Source organism: Nesoenas mayeri (genome assembly GCF_963082525.1).
Source record: "Nesoenas mayeri genome assembly, chromosome: 4".
Lineage (NCBI taxonomy): Eukaryota > Metazoa > Chordata > Aves > Columbiformes > Columbidae > Nesoenas > Nesoenas mayeri.
In genome coordinates this window covers 19,618,520-19,639,552 of record NC_137540.1, presented here as the reverse complement: position 1 = coordinate 19,639,552, position 21,033 = coordinate 19,618,520, and the positions used below count along the sequence as shown (strand labels likewise).

Below are 21,033 nucleotides of genomic sequence, written 5' to 3'. Positions count from 1 at the left end.
GTAGCTAACAGTGTAGTGAGAGGAGTCACAGATATCTGTTTGTCTAAATTCCAAATCTTGTCAGTTTTAATATCTAATGGTTACAATAGCTTGAAGGACTAGACAAAAAAAATACTTTCTACACCTTCCTCATGACTCCTTATAGCATATTTGTCAGCAGTGCTATCATTTTTTGTCCTGTCCCTTTATTCCATTGCACTTTAAAAATATTCCTTGCTTTCTGGCACTACATGCAGATTCATACATTTATGTGGTCACCCTCAAATAAGCCGTACTGTGCCAGTGGGCCTTATGGCCAAGGAATAATTCTTCATCCTTTCGTATAGATGTAAAAGTCTTTGATACGGTCATGAGAGCAGGACTTTAGGATTTTTATTTTAAGGCAACTGCCTAAAAGAAAATTATCTGCACAAAACTCATATTCTATGATAGCCATCATCAACATCCTACTCAGTTGCTAATGGGACTTCTAGAAGCTCCACTGCAAGGAGTCAGAAATTACAACTTGCAGAGAACTGTTTCAGGATCCCTTGGCTGTTAGTGATTGTCTCCTTTTCCTGTGCATTGAGGAGGACGAGGCATCATTTCCATAGTTTGGTCATACTGCCAGTCACTGGACAATGGAGATCCTGTACAAGCACCTATCTGGAAAAGCTTGTTCTCACCTACTGACAGAATCGATGCCTGCTTTGTGGAAGTTTACTTGCTTGAGATTCCTTCACCACTGCTGAAACAAAATATGGACTATCCAGAGTTATCAGTGCTTTCAGAGCATCTCAGAAGAATATGAGGGGAAAAAGGGGCATTAAACTCTCAAAAACCCCTTTAGGTATTTAAGGCAATAGTTAACATCTGCATCTTATATGTCATAGCTTGAGAACTTAAAACTTACAAATAACTTAAGAAATTAAATGAATTCTGTTTAAGTTGTCCCAGGTAGATCTTCATAATTTATTAGTGATATAAAATACTAGAGGCTGTAGTCCTAAAAAGGAATTATATCAAGTGGTAAAAATACAATACAGTCAAGGGATTTTGCCTGATGCCTACTGCTAGGAAGATTATCTAAGGTAAAATGAAGCCCAGTCACTGTCCTGCAGCAAGTAGTGTAAGAGAGGAAAATGTTGTCTGAAGACATCAGTAAAAACTTTAAAATATCGAATGATGCATGAAAACAGGAAGCTTGTAACAGAAAAAGTTGCATAAATTATTCATAATGACCTAATTTTCTTTGAATTAGTTGTAGCAAGCTTGCCAAAGGAACAAATAAAGAAAATATAGATTAATCTCTCATTTGTTATCTTGTGAGTAGAAGAAGAAGAAGGAAAAAAAAATCTTGCTAAATGTTATGTATAAAGTCACAATTAAGGTTAATGAGGAGAAGAAATTCCCAGCTGTTGTCATTGATGGCTATAAACACCTGCTATTCAGTATCACTGATTTAGGGAACTGGGGAGTTCCAGGTACTACTAACTGCATAAATATTAAGTGTCTTGAATGCTTTGGGATTGACCAAAAGAATGATCTGACTTCTCAGTACTCCACTCAAAACCAGTCAATTCTATCAATTATAAGAAATATTAGGGTGGTTTTTTTTGTTGTTGTTGTTGTTGTTTTTGTTTTGGTTTGGTTTTTTGTGGGAGCAAAAATTTTTCCTCATTGGGAATATGATGGCTCAAAATATCCCAGACTGGGATTATTAATATGTCCTGTATAACTGCAAGACTACAGATTTCAAGATAACTGAGGGAAGTATACGAGTCTCAGAAGATCTAGGAAAGGTAATTTTCAAATAAAATGATTGGTCAGTTTTACCTATGGCACAAATAGCATACTGCTACAATACAATGTTATTATTGGTTTTGCCATATTAGAAACCATATTTAAAATTTCTCTTTAATTCTCTTTTGTCACTTTAATGAGACCTGTCATTTGTGATACCACAGCCGTTAAGGTTGTGTAATGATTACTGACGTGCAATATTTCATTTTGAAAAGCCCCCTATAGTTGGTTCCTGAAAAGCATTGAATAAATAAAGCTGCAAGCTTCTGTTCATCTCACAACAGGAATAGTGTATTTGGGACTAATGCAGGTTCCTTCAGCAATACTATCACTGTATTTTATAATTTTATCTTGAGAAAGCAACTTGACATACATAAAGTTCTTTGTTTTCCTAAACTACAACTTGTGAAAAAAGTGCATTAGAAACCAGTCTCAGAGTAGTTAAAATGTTTTTAGTTTAACTGTATGCAGTCCTTAGAACTGTTGTTGTTTTTTGAGGGTTGTCTGTTTGTTTCTTTTTGTTGTTTTTTTTTTTTTCCCCATACATTTTTATTCTGATAACCATTTAACATTTTCTGGTGGACAATAGACTTGTTTTGCTTGGTTACTTTTTACTTGAGTGCCCTGTGGACCACAAGCTGAAAATCTCTTGATTACAGCATATGGTAGTCAGGCCTGTACACAGACATACACATATAAAATAAGCAACAGTATATGAAGAAGCTCATCTATTTGGTGCAGGAAAGTGGATAAGCTCTAAGCTGTTCCAGTTAGAAGCTGATAAAATCGCATTACTCCTGAAGACTCCAATGAATATAACAAAAATAATGCCTCTACCTTAAAGTCCTTGGAATGCAAGACATGAATAAGAAAATACAGCAAAAATACTAGGTAGAGATCAGTGTATTTGAGCCTGTAGATGTCTAGTGGTAAATCTGCATGTTCTAGAAGTCTAGAACACTCAGTGCAAATAATTTTCAATGGTTTGAAAACCAAATCAAAACATCTTTTAGTCTTTTAACTTTTCATAGTCAATTCTTGATCCACAAAGCAATACCTGATTTTTGTGAAAAGCAGATATAAATTAAAATGTTTCTCTATCGCAAGGTGTAGATGGAACATTTTACCTTGCTTGTACCACAAAAAATATGACATTTGGATTTTTTTATATGGTTAATGTTCACACTGTGTAACTGCCAATGTAGATCAAATGTGCAATGCAAATCACATAAAAATTTCTATTGGTTGACTAGGCAGAGTTAGGAATGTTATTGATGATAAACAGTATGGAATGAACACACAAATCTGTGTGATCATATTGTATTAAAGCAATGTTAGTTTATTATTAGATTGTTATATTATGTATCATAAATAAATATGGCTATACATTTTTATATTATATTCTAACATAACTGCAGTTCTCATAATGTAATATGTTCTGTCATAAAGCATATCTCATACTACAGTTTGACCAGTGCCTATTCAAAAGCAACAGTATTGATGTATCAACGTATAAAACAGCTGAGCATGTTCATTCATAAATATAACTTAAATAACATACTACTTTAAAAAAACCTTTTTATTAGAAAAAAATAGATAAATAATTAGATAGGTTAGATAATGGTAAATTTAACATCTGGACAGAGCAAACAAAACACCAGAAATTATATACCTATAGGAAGATTGAGTAATCACAATATAAAATAAACTATAGATATGTATGGTTTTTAATATTTATTGAAAATATATTTATATATATGCTGCATGTTGATCCCCTGAGATTCACATAGTTTTCCACATCACATATTATGCAAGTTTATTTAATTTGAAAGGCACAGCCACTTACAGAAAGATACAGGAAATTTTGGTACTGAACTTTGGCTAATTCTCAGCTCTGTTTCACCAGGTTTAAATAAAGCAGTATTTTGTATAAAACCGTAACCACAAAATAGGAAACAAGAACTGAACCTCTTTTTGTGCTGAAGAAGCTAATGGCACAGGGAGAAGTGATGTAAACGAGAAGTTTCAGACAGATGCAAACTTTGTTAAAGCTTGTAACTTTGACTAACATTCTCCTGCTCAAAAGAAAGTGCTGATAATATTTTTTTTTCTTTTTTTTTTTTTTTTTTTTTTTTTCTGTAGAATGCTTGATGTGAAACATAAGAAAGGAAAGTGAGGTTGCTGGAGGATGTATCAAGCCACATATAGCAAGTTAGTTTATCTGGGTGATTGAACTCTGACCTGTAAATATTGAAGTGGAAAGCCCAGAAGAGTATTGAGTCTCACTAGGAAAAGAAACAAAGGGGCAAAATTTCTGTGGTTCAGGACTTCATGGAATTAGAGTCTGGGGGTGAAACCATGCTGTCATTTTGTTTTCTAGCCCAAGGAATTAGAATATGATGAGAGACTAGCTGTAGATAAATCTTAAGTAAATACTTGGGTTTAGAAATTTGGAAGAACTGTGCAGGCATCCCGTTGGAATATAAAGCCATTTATGTTCCCCAGGGAAATCAGATTTTGAAGGAGGAGGATGAAGGATTCAACTCTTCTTCAGTGATATAGTCACAGTTGATAGGAACTTTATTATTATCTGTTTCTGTTGGACATATCTTTTTACAAATGGAATCATGAATCAGTTGAGGATGAAGGCATCCATTTCTTCAGTCCATGAGGACATGTTCTAAAGATTATGCCACACATCTTAGGTAACTCCTGATATTTCTTCAACTGCTTCCCTCCCTATTCACCATCTGGCAGAGACTTCAAAGCTTTTTACCCCATAGTTAGTCACCATTCATCTCTGAAAAATCTGATTCAGACTCGGAAGAAAGACAACCAGCATGATATATTAATTTGTATGCAAAAGTCAAAATAAGGTTCTTTAGCCCTAGGTATTTCTCAGTAAATTTCCCAGAAATCCCCCTGATTTCTGTTCATGTTCTAACTTCACTCCTTTTTTCCCCATATGTTTTTCACTTTTAGAGGTAGTGATCTGCCTATGCCATGGTACAGATAACTCAGTCATTTAAACTGATGTTTCATTCTTTACTGTATTTGACAATTTCTCCCCCATTTTTACAAATCCAATTGATTCTTGGACAGTATAATTTGACCAAGAAAATACCACCTCTAAAAAAGCATTCAGAAGAAGGTGAGGTTTTGGAAGATTTTCATTTCTTTGTCTTTATTTTCCTCACATTGCCATATGAACCAGATGGATAATCTGAATACAGATAGTAAAAGGATATATTTCAGATAATAAAGCTAGCCAAATGATTTAACAGGGTATGATAATTTTATAGTAATAATAATAAAATAAGAGCTTTGTTCTGAAACCCCACTCAGCCCTGAACTGATGTTCATGAGGAAGTTCCCACTGAAAATATTCTGAGATCTTCCCAGAGAATTTTGTTGAAAGTTTGTTTAGTTTGGAAGGATTTCTTTTCTGGTGGACTTACAAAAAAAATAAGGACATTTGGAGTCAAGAAGAAGCCTTAAACCTTGTTAAATTCCTTTCATTTATATTTCGTAAGTAGTATCATTTATATGCACTCAGTTATGAATACATTATGAGTAATAGGTATTTTATTATTCTTTGTTTACTTGTGCTATGTAAGTAGGATTGTAAATGAAGTTCTTTGTAGCTTATTGTTGGCGATAATCTAATTTCTCTGAGGCGTGCTCATGGAAGAATCTTGGTTCCCATCTTGTGTCTTTTGGTCAGTGTCTGCATTCCCTCTGTATAACCTTTACAAAACTCTGTATAAATTCTGTAAAATTTTTTTCTTCATACTCTTCACATTCTTTGCATTTTGCTGATGTTGTGGAATTTGACTGAAAAAGAAAATGCAATAGTAAAGCAGGATACTGATCTGTTTGTTCTGACAGAGGACTAACCCTTGTTTGTCCTGTTTTTGAGAACAATTCCAATGCAGTCAATGGCTGCAGAAAGCATTGCTGAAGGCTTCCAAGGTACTCATGGAGTTCCTGGCTTGCTTTCTGAGTAGAATCAGCCACCGCCCTTCAGTGAGAGATGCAAGTGGCTGTCCCTTGGAAAATTAGGATACTTTCCTGTATGTGTCTGAGCATATCTGACTTTGGATAATGAAGTTACAAACTTTATATATACACATTCAAACACTCTGACATATGTATGCATGCGCAGTCAAAAGTATTTGTTTCGATAGGAATCGTGAAAGTGTTTTTCAGAAAAGCACTGAATTCTGCTGTTTCATCATTGTATGTGTAGCTTTTTTGTTGTTATATGTAGAGGTTACTGGATCCCATTTGCTTTCATCTGTACCATCCCACCTTTTATATCATGAAAGAGGTATTTCTGCTACTGAAGAAACACTTTTGATTTGTGGGGCTTTTTTTCCACAGAGTGTTGGTGTTACTTACCTTGTTATTTTCTAAGCTTGCGTTTCCGTTTTTCCATATGTTCAATACATCCTGTGTTTTACTGCAATTTTTGATATAACATTCTTGAACAATCACTTTCATCTCTAAGAAAAAGCATCTCATTATAGGTTCTTGGCATTCTTTCTGAAAAACATGAAGTTATAATAGTTTCATAATTAAAGAGGAATAAGTAAACATAAGTTAAAATTTACCACAAAGTGGCTGATTTTTATTTACTGGAGATCTCTTCTTACTATTCAAGTACTTTAAAGTATCTGCAAAGAATGACTGTGAGAGCTAACAACATAAAGGCCAGCCAGTTCACTAAGATGAAGTGAAATATAGCGTCTTGATGAAGAATATAGGAAAGTAATTAATTAGGAAATAAATCTGGAATATAATTAAAAGTAGTAGATTTAAATTAGTATTATTCTTAGTAGTTCTAGCACTTTCATTCAGAGATCAGAATTCAGAATAGGTAAAGGAGAACAGAAAGTAGATATTACCTGTATTTCACAAATTAAAAAAAAGAAGCAGAGCTACTGATTTCTCTGTCAAGTCAATAATATAGCAAAGAATCAGTCCCAGGCTGTCTGACTTTCAGATCAGACTGTCCCACTTTCAGAAAATCTTCCTGACATTACCAGGTATCAAATCAGCCATTACAATGGCTTAGCCTCCCTGGCTCAGTTCAGTTAAGAGAACGTGTGTCTGAATGTGAATGTGCGTGTTTTGTGACCTTTTTTCCTGTCATGGGCAGGACTAACTGTACAGACACATTGGCCTGTGCTTGCTCAGGCTTGCCAGATCCACTGAACACATCAGCATTACTGTATTCTGCATGTAAACTAAGAGTGCTCTGCACTCAGGTTGTCAGTCTATCATTTCTAAGAAATCTTTTATTAACTCCTTATATACAAGTTTCACATATTGTCTATGCTCGGTACAGTCCTTGTGTCAGGAAAGCAGTGTCTCAAAAGCAGGGCTGCTGCCACAGCAATTAATCCATCCAGTTCCACCACAAAGATGACTTCTGGGTGTGGGGTACTGGCTGGGTTCATTTTCTTGGTGGGATGCACATGTGCCATAGAGTGCAAACTGAGCTCCATGGCAACAGATTGTGAAAAAGTCTCTTTAGGATTGAATGTATGGAAACTGCATTTAAGATGATCATATTTTACATCGGTTTCTAAGATTGCATTAAGAATTATATTGACAAATTAACATAATTAATCCTTTGCAGGATAAATTATCATCTATAACTATTACAAATCTAAATCCTTGGGAGTACCTAAATTATAATGTCCAACTATTATAAATCTAAATCCTTGAGAATACCTAGGTATCTGCTGCTAAGCTAATGAATGGCAAAAGCAGAGAAATGCACAGGTAAATGCTGACAGTTACTCTCCATATTCCACTTCTCCATTTTTTATTCCATTAAATAGCACATGGTGTTAAATAATCATATTTGGAAGTATTTTCTTTGTCACTTTTCCGCTCCCCTAAATTACAAATGAATACCAGAATTATTTTAGCAGTGTTTGTTCTGATAAGATGATTTTGCATAATCCCTTTTAATTGATTAATTTTAATAAAAGGTCATTCAATAAAAATAATTAATATATGCCTACATAATTTATCATATGTACTTTAACTAGCAGAACTTTTCCTTCCAAGGCAAATTATAGGATTTCTGAAACTTCTTGCTTTAGGAGAAAGTTGCTAGTAAAGAAATGAAACTACTGTATTATTATAGACCAGTTGTGGTCAGATTTGAAGTTTACTTACATCCTCGTCTGTGTTTGCGGTATATAAGCTGACATCAATGTCCTAAAAGAAAATAAGAGTTAGAATCATGAACATTAGCTAACAGTTTTAGAAATAATAAAGCTAACTCTGCAAGACATGGACTAGCTCCAAGTTCAAAGGCCAAATCCATCCAGGTGCTGGGACCCAGCAAGTCAGGGATGTCCAAGTCAGGCAGTAACCTACAGGACGGGCTTCCCTGTGAGGAGAACTCATCAGAATTGAGTCCCACAATAGTTCCTCCAAAGGAGGTAACTCCCAAGCCCACTGACCCTTTTATCAGGAAAAGTGAGAAAGAAAATATTTCATTCTAGAGGCTGCAGTATTTGGTCAACTTCAATTCCTTTTAACTTTGCTTTGCTTCTACCCATGAAAGAGCGTTATACCAACACCATCCCTTTTCCCACTCCCTGTCACTTTATAGATAAGTACAGTGCTAAATATGAGATTATGTCTCTTCATATGATTATATGAAATTCTGACTTTTTATAGACTTACTTTGGATGTCTTGATCTGCTCCAAATCTTTCAGAACTTCTGCCCATTTGCAGTGACCTGCTGCTGTCTTTGGTAAATAAGCACTAGAACAGAAGAAAAACAGTGATCACTAGGCTAAGCAGTAGGTATACACTTCATTTATGCAAAAAAAAAAAAAAGCTAGAGTTTTTTTAGATACATGTAAGCAATGTATCTATAGTATGTATATTTATAAATGGTAAATATGTGGGGCAAGTATCTTTGAGAAATCATAAAATCATATAGCTATATAAACACTACATCTCTGTCACACGCTGTATAAACAGCTAATGTGTTTTTTAAAAAGGCCAGATTAAAAGAACATAATGCAAGAGAAAGGCTCAACTACTAATGTAAAATTACAATTCCTTTAAGGTATACAAAACTCCCACACGTTTCAAAGTCTCTTATACTGAAAATTTCCTGTGCTGCTACAACGGAATTTCTACTGTAAGCCCTGTAGAAATAGTATTTGTCATTTTAAATGTATTTTCTTGTATACAGGAATGCTTCTTCCTGCTACAGATAAGATTTTGCTCAAAATGAACCACTAAAGAGTGGAAGGAATATTTCCTTCTCCTTTGCAAGGTATTTGGAATGTGAATTGCGGTTTTAATGTGTCCTCTATTGGATCCTTAATTTGGATGCCTTTCAGTACTGCTGATATATTATATCTATCATATTATATTAATATTCATATTATATATCATATATATATTCAGTACTGCTGATATATATATTCTATAATATATAATTTTTTATATATATTATATAATATATAATTTTATATATATATATTATATAATATATATATCAGCAGTATATAAATAATATACTATACATATATATAATAAAAATAACACATAACAATGTAGGGAAAGACAGACCAATTGTTTGGGAAAGTTAGTTAAAAAAAACCAAACAGTCGATAAACCTCTAAGCCTTAAGCAAAGGCTCAAAAATTACAATGTTTTTGTGAAAGGAAAAAAATGGGGTTAATAACAAGAATCAGAGGACACAACATTTTTGCCAGGGGAAGAGTGAGAGAAGAAATGTCAGACTTTAGCAAAGAGATTTGGCTGAAGAGAACAAATAGGGCATGTGGGCCCTAGAAGCAGGGCCACTTTTCTAGGACAGGAAACTGGAGTGAGAATGGAAGGGCACGTCTCATATACATAACTCAGTATATGTGTTTAAACATGTTCATCACAAAGATATATGGCAGTTGACTGAGGTCTTTAAATGCATCAATTCCAAACACTTGAGGGTTATCGCGGAGATTAGGGCCAAGATGCATTCTTGGCAGACTGATTCTAGTCAGAGAAAGACAGAATAAACTTCAAGGGACCGTGGCCTATGAAGCAATGGGGGACTGCACATCATGGCAAGAGAGGATCCACTCTCTAAAGCAGCTGGAGGCAAGTAACAGCTGGGATAGTAAAAATAAATAATTTGTATTTACTGTCTAATTAACATTGACTTTGTAGTTACCATAGGAAGAAGATTATTAGTCTCATCTCATTCTTTAAAAGGCAAGTGAAATGGCTGTTCAGAAGAAGATACAGCTGATATTGCAGACAAATACTTTTCAGGTGTGTTTTCTGAAAGACACAACCAAGATAATAGCTTGTCACAACCTGATTTCACTGTGTTTTGCTTTAGTACTAATTTAATTAACCAATTTGACAAGACATTCAATCAAGGCAAGACTACCTGTTGTGTGTAGATTAAAAGACCAACTGATTTGTAGCTTCGAGAAATATATAATCATTTTACAAAACAGTTGGTAGAAAATCAGATGCTGAAGACACACTGCAAAAATCTGAACTCATTCTGGGCTCTCTGTTTATTTTTCTGTTCATACTGCAGACCGCAATATAATACAGGGACAATACTAAAGAACTTCTCTTTTGTTTTCCATCCTGGAGATCGCTCCCATGCCTATGTATTGCCACCCAAATTCTTTGAATTACCTACAGCCATAACATTACCCACAATGTTGTGGTTACATATGTATGAAACTCTGCATTGAATACATTGAAAACTATAGTTATGTGTATAGATCTTAAATATAGTATTTAGATATCTATTTATGCTTCTTTACCTAGTGTATGTACATCTAATACTTGGAAGTGATGCATTTAAGAGTTTTGTCAGTGAAATCTGACAAACGGAAATGAGCTGTGAGCTGTGCACTGACCATAAGCACAAGTTGCACTGTGCACAGCCTGGGAACCTTCATTCCAAAATCACAAGCCCTTTGATTTCAGCTGATACAGTTCCTGCACAGGTTAATTATCAGCAACTGTGCTTCTGGTCCAATGTTTTATTTCTTATCATATGTGCAACACACTTATGTTAACTGCCTCAAATGATGTTTCTTTAGCAGTGGGTTATTTACATGCTAAATTGCACGTGGATAGTTTAAAATGGACCAGGCAACATAATAAAACAAGACCTGGTGCTGTGCAGAGGTAAAAATATCAAAATGAGAGGTCAATCCATATATTGGTAGGTTTGCAGCTAACTTGCTGAAAGCCACCTGTTTTAAAGCATCTACTGGTAAAATCAGAAGAGTAATATATGTGTCACAGGCAACTTCTGAAGAGTATTTGCAACAAATGTTTGTTACTCTCATAAATAGAAAATTTTTAAATACATTGCAGTTATTCTGTTTCCAAAATGCAAAGATTTAGCTGAAATAGCATAGTAACCTAATCACTACATAAATTTCTGCACTCAATAATGCAAAGCAGTGCGAGACCCTTTGTGCATCTGTGTCTGTCCAAAACCTGTTAAATAATAAGTAGATAATGTAAATTAAAGTAAGGCCAGAGCAATGAACATCCATCTACTGAACTATTTTAGTATGGAACATGCCATGTTATTGTTACCTACTACTATGTATAAAAAAAAGGCTCAACCTGCTACTGTTTCCATAAAAATGGAAATCTAAAATATACAAGTATTAAAACCAAAATATTAAGTATATATAAATATAATATTTTTCCAACATACATGAATGTAATGAGAAAGAAATATTAACTTCTTGGCTATGATAAAAAGAGCTAAATGCTTTTTTATAGGATGACAGAAAGGCTGTAGCTGTAACCTTTTCACAATTATATTGTTTGATATGAAATTTTTCATGGTTTTGTTTTGTTGGTTTGTTTTCTAAATCTCCATACTAACTGTTTTGATTTGATTTGACACTACTTAAAAATATATACTATTTTCTTTCTTTTACTTTTTTTTTTTCTTTCATTTAATTGAAGTTCAAAAGTAGCCTTATGGGGAAACTCAAAGTACATTTTAGGTAATATAAAATCTGGTTTCTTGGCTGAAGCTGAAGTAAACATGTTTTAATCCCATGCTTGATTTTTAAAAGCACATTTTAACAAAATTACTTTAAATGTATTAGAAACATTTTACAAGCCAGTTTTTAACAAACAAGATGAGGTAGCTGCAAATGAAAACAGAAAAGACCTCTATTGGGTCCATAAGCAGTTACCAGCTTTGTGTGTCATAATTAGTATTACATGGCCTTAAAAAGCTGATTTGAGTCCAAGTGCATCATCAAATTTATATTGTAGAACAAAATGTTCAAGCTAAGGAGAATAATACATCACAGTACCGAATGAATAATGGGCCAGGGTTATCATTAGTTTGTCATTTGTTTCCTTGATCTTTGGTTTTCTTAAATATGGTAGCTAACTTACAGTAATGAAATAATCATTGGTAATTTGAAATAAACACTCAGTTTCTAGAAGTAATAGAGAACTTGTACTGATTGTGAAGTATATACAAAATATATTAGATGCATACTCTAAAGGGTCTTAAATTTGTTCATAGAGAAAGAGGTTCTTAATGTACAGTAGATCACCTAACACATTCCTTTCAACAATTCAGGGTCATTTTCTGCATGAATTTCTTCATTATTTCATCCAAGTTATTATTCAACAATGTAAGGACTGTTAGCTCACTTACGTGCTTTGACAAATTATTATCCTGCCTTGAATGCACATTGTTGTAATTTAAAAATTTCCTTTTGCTAGTGTCAGTTTCTCATTTCTTACTCTCTTTAATCATTAACCAATCCCTCTCTCTCTTTATTATGTCTCTGATACTTCCTTGTCTTATGGAAGCTTGAACTTTGGACAAGGGAGCAGCTCATATTTAAATACAAAATACATCTTTATTTGTAGCTTGTGTCTTGATAACCTGCAACTCTAGGTTAAGGATTAAAGCCTTTGTAAACACATGTATGTTATTCCACAGTGCAACTGAGAGTTATGAAATGCACAATTATTTGTTTGGAAAAGGAGTGTGTTTTTCTCATAAAGAAGTTAAAGTGAAACACTGCAAGAGCAGTTACCACTGAGTAAAATCTAAGACACAGTAATACCGTTTTCTCTTTAAAGAAGAAAGTGTATAAGCAAATGACAGAACTTGACCAAGGCAGAATTTTGCTCTTCTGGCTGCCACAAAAACAATAATCTATTAGTCAAAAGAAAATATTCACAGGTCTTTACAATATTTAAATTACATGTGAAAGAAAGCACTGAAAGCTAAAATTCCATGTCTTTGGCTACATATCATATATCTAAATTTCTTTATTAAGATTTGCTTATAAATTTCTCAGTGAATGCTTGAGATGTGATACTTATAACTAAGAAAGTTTAGTTTCTAAGCAAGTCGGCTTTATCTACAAAGGTCCACTACTTGTATTGCTTCTTTTGAACTATATGTTTATTTTTCATTACAGAATTTAGATCATGAGCCTATAAGTCCTCAACCACCTCTTGTTTATGTGTGCATATGGTTTCAATGCTGTTCTCCAGCCTACAACAGCTCTTTACTTCACTGGGATCCTTCTTTGACAAGTAAGTAGACAGCAGTCTTCTCTCAGCTAACATTTTACTAGACTAGTGTACTAAGTTGGGTTGGAATGGAGTTTATTTTCTCTGTAGTAGCTGATAGGGTTTTAGACTTGTGACTAAGCCAGTATTGACAGCTCACTGATGTTTTAGCTATTGCTGAATAGGGCTTGAAAGTCCCTCTCTTGTTCTTACTGTTCTTCCCTGCCACCCCCAGAGAGCAGGCTGGGGTGCATGAGAGGTTGAGATGTGACACAGCCAGCATGGCTGACCCAAACTGAGCAAAGAGATGCTCCATACCCCATAACATCATACTTGGCATTAAAAGAGGAGAGGGTAAGTTTTTCAAATGTTCTAATACTTTCACATTCCACAGGAAATAGGGAACTGACTAGTACCAGTGTTTCATCGTAACTATGTCACAGTGGTGGCTCAACCTTCGGTAGTACATTCCCCTACCAGAATATTATGTGCAGTTCTTTCAGAATCCTGGAATGTGTGAATAATCTTCCACTAGTTGCAAACCCCTTCTCGCCTCCCTGAAAAACAACCAACCAACACAAACACCACCACAAAGTCTAACATTCTTGATTTTTGGTTACTCTCAGTTTATCCCTAACTTTTTGACCTCTAGCTCACAGCTTTTTTCTTGATCAGTCCTTTCTCCCTTTGCCTCTGGGCTTTCTGGCTAGGCTCAACAATGCTGATAGGCATCACAAGTCTACCTATTGCTTACTCCTGTAAACAAATAATCTTCCTCAGCCTGTCTTCTCTTGTGACACCCTGTATTCCATTTTTGTTCATCCTTGTCGTCTTGGTTTCCCTCTTCTTCTTTTTTTTTTTTTTTGGTGTGTGTGAGTGTGTGTGTGTATGCTGTATGATGTGTTGTTCTTCTCCTATTTGTTGGCATGCAATTTTTGTTGTCTGCCCATTTCTCATCTTCATTCTCTGGTGCAATAGACCTCCTCTTGCACATTATTTATCCTATTTCAGTCAGTCTCTACTTCTTCCCTATTCTACAAATAGATGTCCTCAACTCTTAACTTTCACTTCTCATACAACAAACAGCTGTAAATCTTCTATTATTTTCTCTGCTACTGCTGCAAATTTTCCTCCAAAATTGTACCATTACCTCCTGTTCTCTCTAGTCCTTGGAAGTTTTATTGAGCAACATCTCAAGTATAAAGTGTTTTTTTCCAGATCCATATTCAAGAACCATCTACATCATGCAGAGCTGAGCTCTACACCCATTCATGTGCATTGTTTCTGCAATTCTTCTCCTTCAGTGTCTCCTTTGCCACAATAACTGAAGAATACTTTAGAGAACTCTGACTCCTCCTCCAACAAAATTTAATCCTACATCTCTTGTTCTGCTGTTCTCTGTTTGCTCTGTGCTAGGGCAATCCCTTTCAAGGGGACAAATCGCCAAGTAGCTGCACAACTAGAGTGCTGCATCTATTTAAGGTTGTATATTGTGCATAATATTTGAGCTCCTTTTCTATGCTCAGATCATAGAGAGCATTTTAATGTCAGAATCTGTAAGACTGGAAAGAAAATAAAAGATATATTTCCCATTTGTATTCTTGTAAAAAAGAAGCTTTTAAAAAAAAATCTGGAGAGAAGCCATGGAGAGAAAAGATTCTATAAACTAATGGGAGTAACTAAAACATGAACGGAGCCCATAAAGAAACTATTACTTCTGAACTACATAGATGTTTCGGTATTGAGACCTTAAACAAGTAAGCTTGAAATCAAATTTTCATGGATCATGAGTAAGTTTTAGAGGAAAGGCATGTTCTTAGTGCCTTGTTATGGAGTAAATGCTGGAAAATACTCCAAGTTGAAGGAGCAGATTCACCGAAGGCTCTCTCTGCTCTTTCATTCCTGAGTTTCTGCAGACACTTAAAAGAGAGCAACCAAAGGGAAACAAACAAAACCCCAGAATATCAATTAGTGTCAAAATGTATTTATTCTGATGGGGTAGAATTCAGAGATAAAATCAGGGAACCACATTAATGTACTCTGAGACAAGAAGAAACTTGGTAACAGATGCTACCTACATGTGCAGTCCTATAAACACAACTTGAGAGCAATTTCACTTGTGCGTGTTTTTCTGTGATGGGATCTAGTACCAGTCCTTTAAATCCTTTCCTAATTTCTACGGACTATTCCCATATTTAACAGCTCTGGTAAGTTCTATTCTGAACATTGATACAGCAACCATTAAGAAGTTGCTGCTTTGTTATCACTATGCCGGAGTCCATCATGATTCCACAGCCATTTAAGTTTCTTTTGCCCTTCCTACCCATGGAAGCCTTGGAAATCAGCCTTCAAGCTCCACCAGGTGTTACCAGTAGCTCTTCTCCTCAAGGTCTGAAGGCAAAGAACGAGCTTTCCAGGTTTCTGTCTAGTTTTTACTTACTGATCCAGAAAGGAAGTCAGTGGAATTTACTGAATGTTAAACCGAGTTACATGCTTGAATGCTCACCTGGATGAGAGCCAAAACATGCCTTAGATTGTTATGTCTTCAAGCCTTTGTTAGACAAAGCTAAAGAGCCTTCTCAGAAGTTTTTTATTTAGCTAGAATTAGACAGGCAAAAGTATTTTTGCAGCTGCCATTTTAAAACTGGGCATTCTTTAAATATTATTTCTATTTGATTACTTCCCCTCTACCCTCTTCCTCCAAGAACTAAAGCTTTCCTTGTTTATTTTGCGTAGTGGCAAGTCTCCTGTGGAGTACTATTCTACCTGGCTTGTTCTGCTTGTATGTGAGTAGTGTTGACCTTCAAAAGAGTATTCTCAGTAATCAGCATGGCAGGAAACTCAGTTTAATCACTTATGCATTTCTGTGTTCTCAGTTTGCTTAAATACTTGTTCATTTGCTTTTGACAGTCCTCCAGTAGGACTTCCTTCTCATATACACTCTTACTAACTGGCATTTATGCCAGTAAGTAAAGTTCGCAATGCCTGTTTGAAAATTTTGCCGAAAGGTCACAGAGCCATTGCCATTCCACTCAATACCTTAAACATCAGAATTTGAAATGTAAAAAGTTAAATATTACCTTTGACCTTTTTTTTTTGCAAAACATACTTAATGCCTGCAGCTCATAATGTTGCCTTATGAAGATGTCCTATACTTGGCTGTAGACCTGAGAGGAACCTTGTCCTTGGTGCAAAGAAAGATTTTGTACCTTTACAAAGAGCCTTATAGTCACAGTAGGAGTGAAACCTAGCAGCAGTGCTGCATTATTTAGGGATAAATATTACTAATTGAATATAAGTATGAATATTATAAATTAAGAGCTTTCCTTTTAGTCTGTCTGCTTTGAACAATTTGTCAGTCATATTCTCAGAACAATTCATACTCCATGACTGCAGGCATCTTCCAATAATAGTTCTACTTGAAATGGGGGTGCCAGGTCTTTGTTTACATGATTGACCAGAACATCAGACACGTTGCTTACTCCATATTTTAGACTTACTCCTTTCCTATCAATTCAGGATCTCTTTTTAGCATTTTTTTGCCAGCTGGCAAAATCCAGCCAGAAAAGAAAGCTGATACATACTTTTTTTTAGATGAAAGATCAACTTATTGTTGTCCTTATGCAAGCGTATATGACATTAATGCTAGGTTTGCTTGACAAACAGTGTGACTAATAAACAGAGAAGTCTCAAGTTTTAGTAGTGGCAAAATTAATGAGTTAAAAGCAACAAGTAAAGCAAAGAGGAAGTACACAGCAAAAAAGTCATATGTAGGGCACAGAGGTTGGCTTTGTCCATTTATCCCCAAACAAGCCCCCCTGATTCTACAATATGCAATAATTAGTGAAAGGACCTTTCAGAAAATACTCTCCTGGTTAAGCAAGCAGTTGAATCATAGGCAATCTGAAATGCAAAGGACATTAAAAAAACACACACACACACAAAAGAGCCAGCAGAACTAGTTGGCGCTGGAGTTTGTTTAGCGAAATATGTCCTGATCTTTATATGCTGTCTGGCGTTGCCTGTAAATATTATTTGTGATATTTTTATGGCATGGCAACAAATATCCAACAAGATAAAATCAGGGATAAAATTTCTGTGGTTAGGGGTAGGATTGTAACATCTAAACCAGTGCCAAAGACAAACTTAAATAGTAAAACATACGAAGGACGTCATGCTAATGTGTACAAGTTGGAAATCCTGAGACCATAAATAGTTATCACTGCTGGACAAACACTGTCTCAGTCTTGGCAAAATACTCAGCTTAGAGGCTGTGAATAATATAATATATTAATAGAGCTCTGTAACATACTTGTAATAGAAGACTAAAATGCAGTTCTCAAAATGATAGGGTGGGGCAGTGTTTTCAGACCTTTTTCAAAAAAGGAAAATTATAATCTATGTACCTCTCTTACAGAGGTACTTTTACTGGAATTTGCTGTATCCTGAGGTAAACAGCCAGGATGTAGTCTGAAATAATCTACATTTTCTTGTGCTTTTATTCTTTAAACAGCAGATTGAAATCCTAATGTGTGTCAATTGCCATAGCTTTACTGAAACCAGTGAAGTTATTTCCGTTTCCGGAGTTGTTGAGAACTTGACCAAAATGTTAAACTGGGAAAAACAGATTTATTGAACAGCTGAGGAAAGTAGCACATAAATTTCCAAAAGAAATACTATAAACATATCAAAAGTCAGAAAAACTTAGGATGCAGAAAAAGAGCGAAGTATCTCTACTATAGATTTGTTTCATATTTCTGCACAGGAAAGGCAAACAAATTTGGAAAGGAAATTATTTCTGGTTTATATTACTCTAAATCACTTATAAATAACAATGCAGTAAGACTTACAGCAGCTGAGCAATCATCCTTAGTTTCTTGCTTTAGAATACAGGAAAATTGGTTATTGGAAAAGCTCTAGCTCACGCTACAGAAGCCTCCCACTTTCATGTAAATTCTGAATGTATCTCGTGGAATGTAAAAAATTATGACGTTGCACACCCAACCATTTTTTCTATGTGTATGCAAGTGGTGAATGCAAGACAGTAGTTGTCATTGTTTAAGGTTTCTTTAATTTCTACGGGTGATGGGTTTTCCTTCATTTCTTGGCAGCCAAACCCAGAACATGCAGAGGCATGGAAGAGGTTGTGTGTGTGCAAACTAATGAGAGCTGAAGCAGTACTAAATCATATTAAGCTGGTTTCTGTATCATAGCTCTTAAAAAAAGAATAAATGACAGTCATAGTTCTTAACAGTGCAGCGCAGCACTCATGCAGAAATTTTCACATTTTCTTTCAGACAGGGTAAAATGAGTCTACTGGCCAGCACGTTCATTTAAACAAAAGTGCTTTTAAAAAGATTGAAAAAAGTACTTCATAGGGATGTTAAAAACCGTTGCGTATAAAATAATTGGCAATACTGCAAAGCGCAAATAAATCCCTGGGTGCCTTTATATTATAAAGATGTGTGGAACAACGTTATTGAAAAGGGGTAAACTCTTCGATAAATATTACAGGCCTGCACTCTGGGATTTCTTACTTCATTGATTTATCACACAAGATGTTAAGCCAAAAAGCAACTCACTTTGTTGACAGTAATTAACTGATAATAACTGTTTCCGTTATGCTCATACAAGATGCAAGATAAATGGTAAGAGATGAAATATACGTTTTAAGTTTAACCCATGACCACATTACAAAAAGTCATTCAATTCTATTATATATATATATATATATAAATTTACAGAATTATGATCACTCTTGCTAAGTAAAAGAAACATTTAGGGAGCTAATGCAATCTGACAGAAAAATCAATACTTCCTACAAATGAAACGTACACATCTTCAGATGAACAACAATCAATGAAAAACAAAATTAGTCTCATTTTCAAAATTGACTGCTTTCAGCAGCTCCCACTGAAATAAATGCCTAATTGAGCTGAAGGTAACTAGTCTAGTAAATATGCCACATCCACCTTGCAGGAAGGCGTAAGAGGAAGATAACCTAAAGATAATACAGTCTTTTTTCAAGCAAGTTTTTTTCCTCACTTTTGAATGGTAAAGCAATAAATTAGTTCTGTGTCATTCTAAGCAAAGGCTGATATAGTGTTTGATCTACCTCAGAATCATAGCTTCTCTTTCTCATTTGAAAAAATACCAACAACAAAAGACCACAACAAAAAACCCACACACACTGAAACCAAACCAGCAAAACCACAAAGAAATTAATAACTGTGTTCCATACCATTTGCCTGAACAATACAGGGTTTGCCTAAGGCAATATGCCCTGCTGGTTTACATAGGCTTTTCTTTGCTCTCCCACTAGGACTGCTTACTACTTGCCTACCATCAAAGGAAGGTATCTGTTTCTCCTGAATGGAAGTGCTATACTGGAAGCTAATTTACTTCCTTTTCTTTGTAAGACCAGCTAACAAAGTAAAAATATGGCCATTCACATACAGCCTAGCATCTTCACATCTCAAAGCCAAAATAGGCATCATGCACACTGCACATGAAGACACGTGGCAGAATGCAACTGAAGTGAAAGCAGTAAGGAAAATTCACGTGAATTCTCATAGACAAGTCCCAAGCTGCCACCTGGCTTCTGAAGCTTCCCTGACTAAGTGTTTTAAGACCTTAAGACTTAGCTCCACACTGAAGTCTTGTGATTGCATTTTGTATGACTCACTTACTATCAGTAACAAATAGTAACTAATAATCGTAACTAATTATAGTAACAAATAGTATCAGTAATTATGTGTTACTGTCAGTAACAAATCTCTGGGTATTTCAGTGTGGGATCTCAAGAAGACAAGGATCCAGCTGACATAAGCATTCCTGTTTGTTTTGTTTTGTTTTTAAACTTAACTGATAGCACTGAGTGCCTATTTCCACATGGGAATAATATGGGAAGAAAGCGAAGTTGTGTTACACCTGTCTCAGGTCAGAATGAATGTACCTGCACACTCTTCCTCATTTAAAGATTACAGCAACTCCCAAACCAAAACCAGAATTGTCATCAATGTGAACACTTTATTTTCTAAGAATCAAGGCTCTTTTACTAGTGTTCCTAGTGCTTTTTCCATAAAACATGCAAACTGGGTAATCAGCATAGCAGAGAGAATGGCTGAAATGTGTAACTGAAGAATTTTACATTTTCCTTCCCTAAATTGAGGAACTTCTACATTTCTAACTGAGCTCACTGATTTTTGCCCCAGCTCTCTTCTCCAAAACTTGAGCTACTGAACTAGACTCCTTCTCCTGAAATCATACGCCTAGAGGGTTTCAATACCTCTGCGAGAACAGGTCCAGTACCATTTCAATCCCAGAAAATAAAACTTACTTCTTATTTTTTTTTAAATATTACATTTGTTTGATTTTTCCAAAGTGAACTATCAATTCCTGCACTCTACAGTATCCCTGCCACCTCAAAGACTTTATTGAAAATTGGTTAATCCAGATTCAATACTATTATTCGTTTTACACTTGGATATCGAGGTTGCAAGTTGCTGTCTCTCTTTTTTGTCCCCTCGCAGTGGCTTTTCTACCTTTTGCTTTCGAAGCCTAGCAGTTTCAGTAAGTGAGATATTCATGCTACTCAAATGCCTAGCATATTTTTTCCAAAGGTGCTTCCAAGTCCTTCAGAAAATCTGAGGGATACTGAGCAAAAA

The 21,033-nt window shown here is 35.2% G+C and overlaps 1 protein-coding gene across 4 annotated transcripts in view; it reads right to left on the bottom strand.

The window, feature by feature from the left end:
• Positions 1 to 3,240: 3,240 nt before the first annotated feature.
• Positions 3,241 to 21,033, bottom strand: part of IL15 (interleukin 15) — a 36,970-nt gene continuing 19,177 nt past the window's right edge. For 3 of the 4 annotated variants that reach the window (XM_080343578.1, XM_080343579.1, XM_080343580.1), the window contains exons 3-7: positions 9,999 to 10,108; positions 8,491 to 8,572; positions 7,975 to 8,016; positions 6,184 to 6,327; positions 3,241 to 5,616 (exon numbers count right to left, since the gene is read on the bottom strand). In XM_080343578.1, coding sequence (XP_080199704.1) covers positions 5,503 to 5,616; positions 6,184 to 6,327; positions 7,975 to 8,016; positions 8,491 to 8,572; positions 9,999 to 10,108 — 492 coding nt within the window. In that variant the 3' untranslated portion in view covers positions 3,241 to 5,502. The remainder of the gene's footprint in view (positions 5,617 to 6,183; positions 6,328 to 7,974; positions 8,017 to 8,490; positions 8,573 to 9,998; positions 10,109 to 21,033) is intronic. The other variant, XM_080343581.1, reaches the window with a different exon arrangement.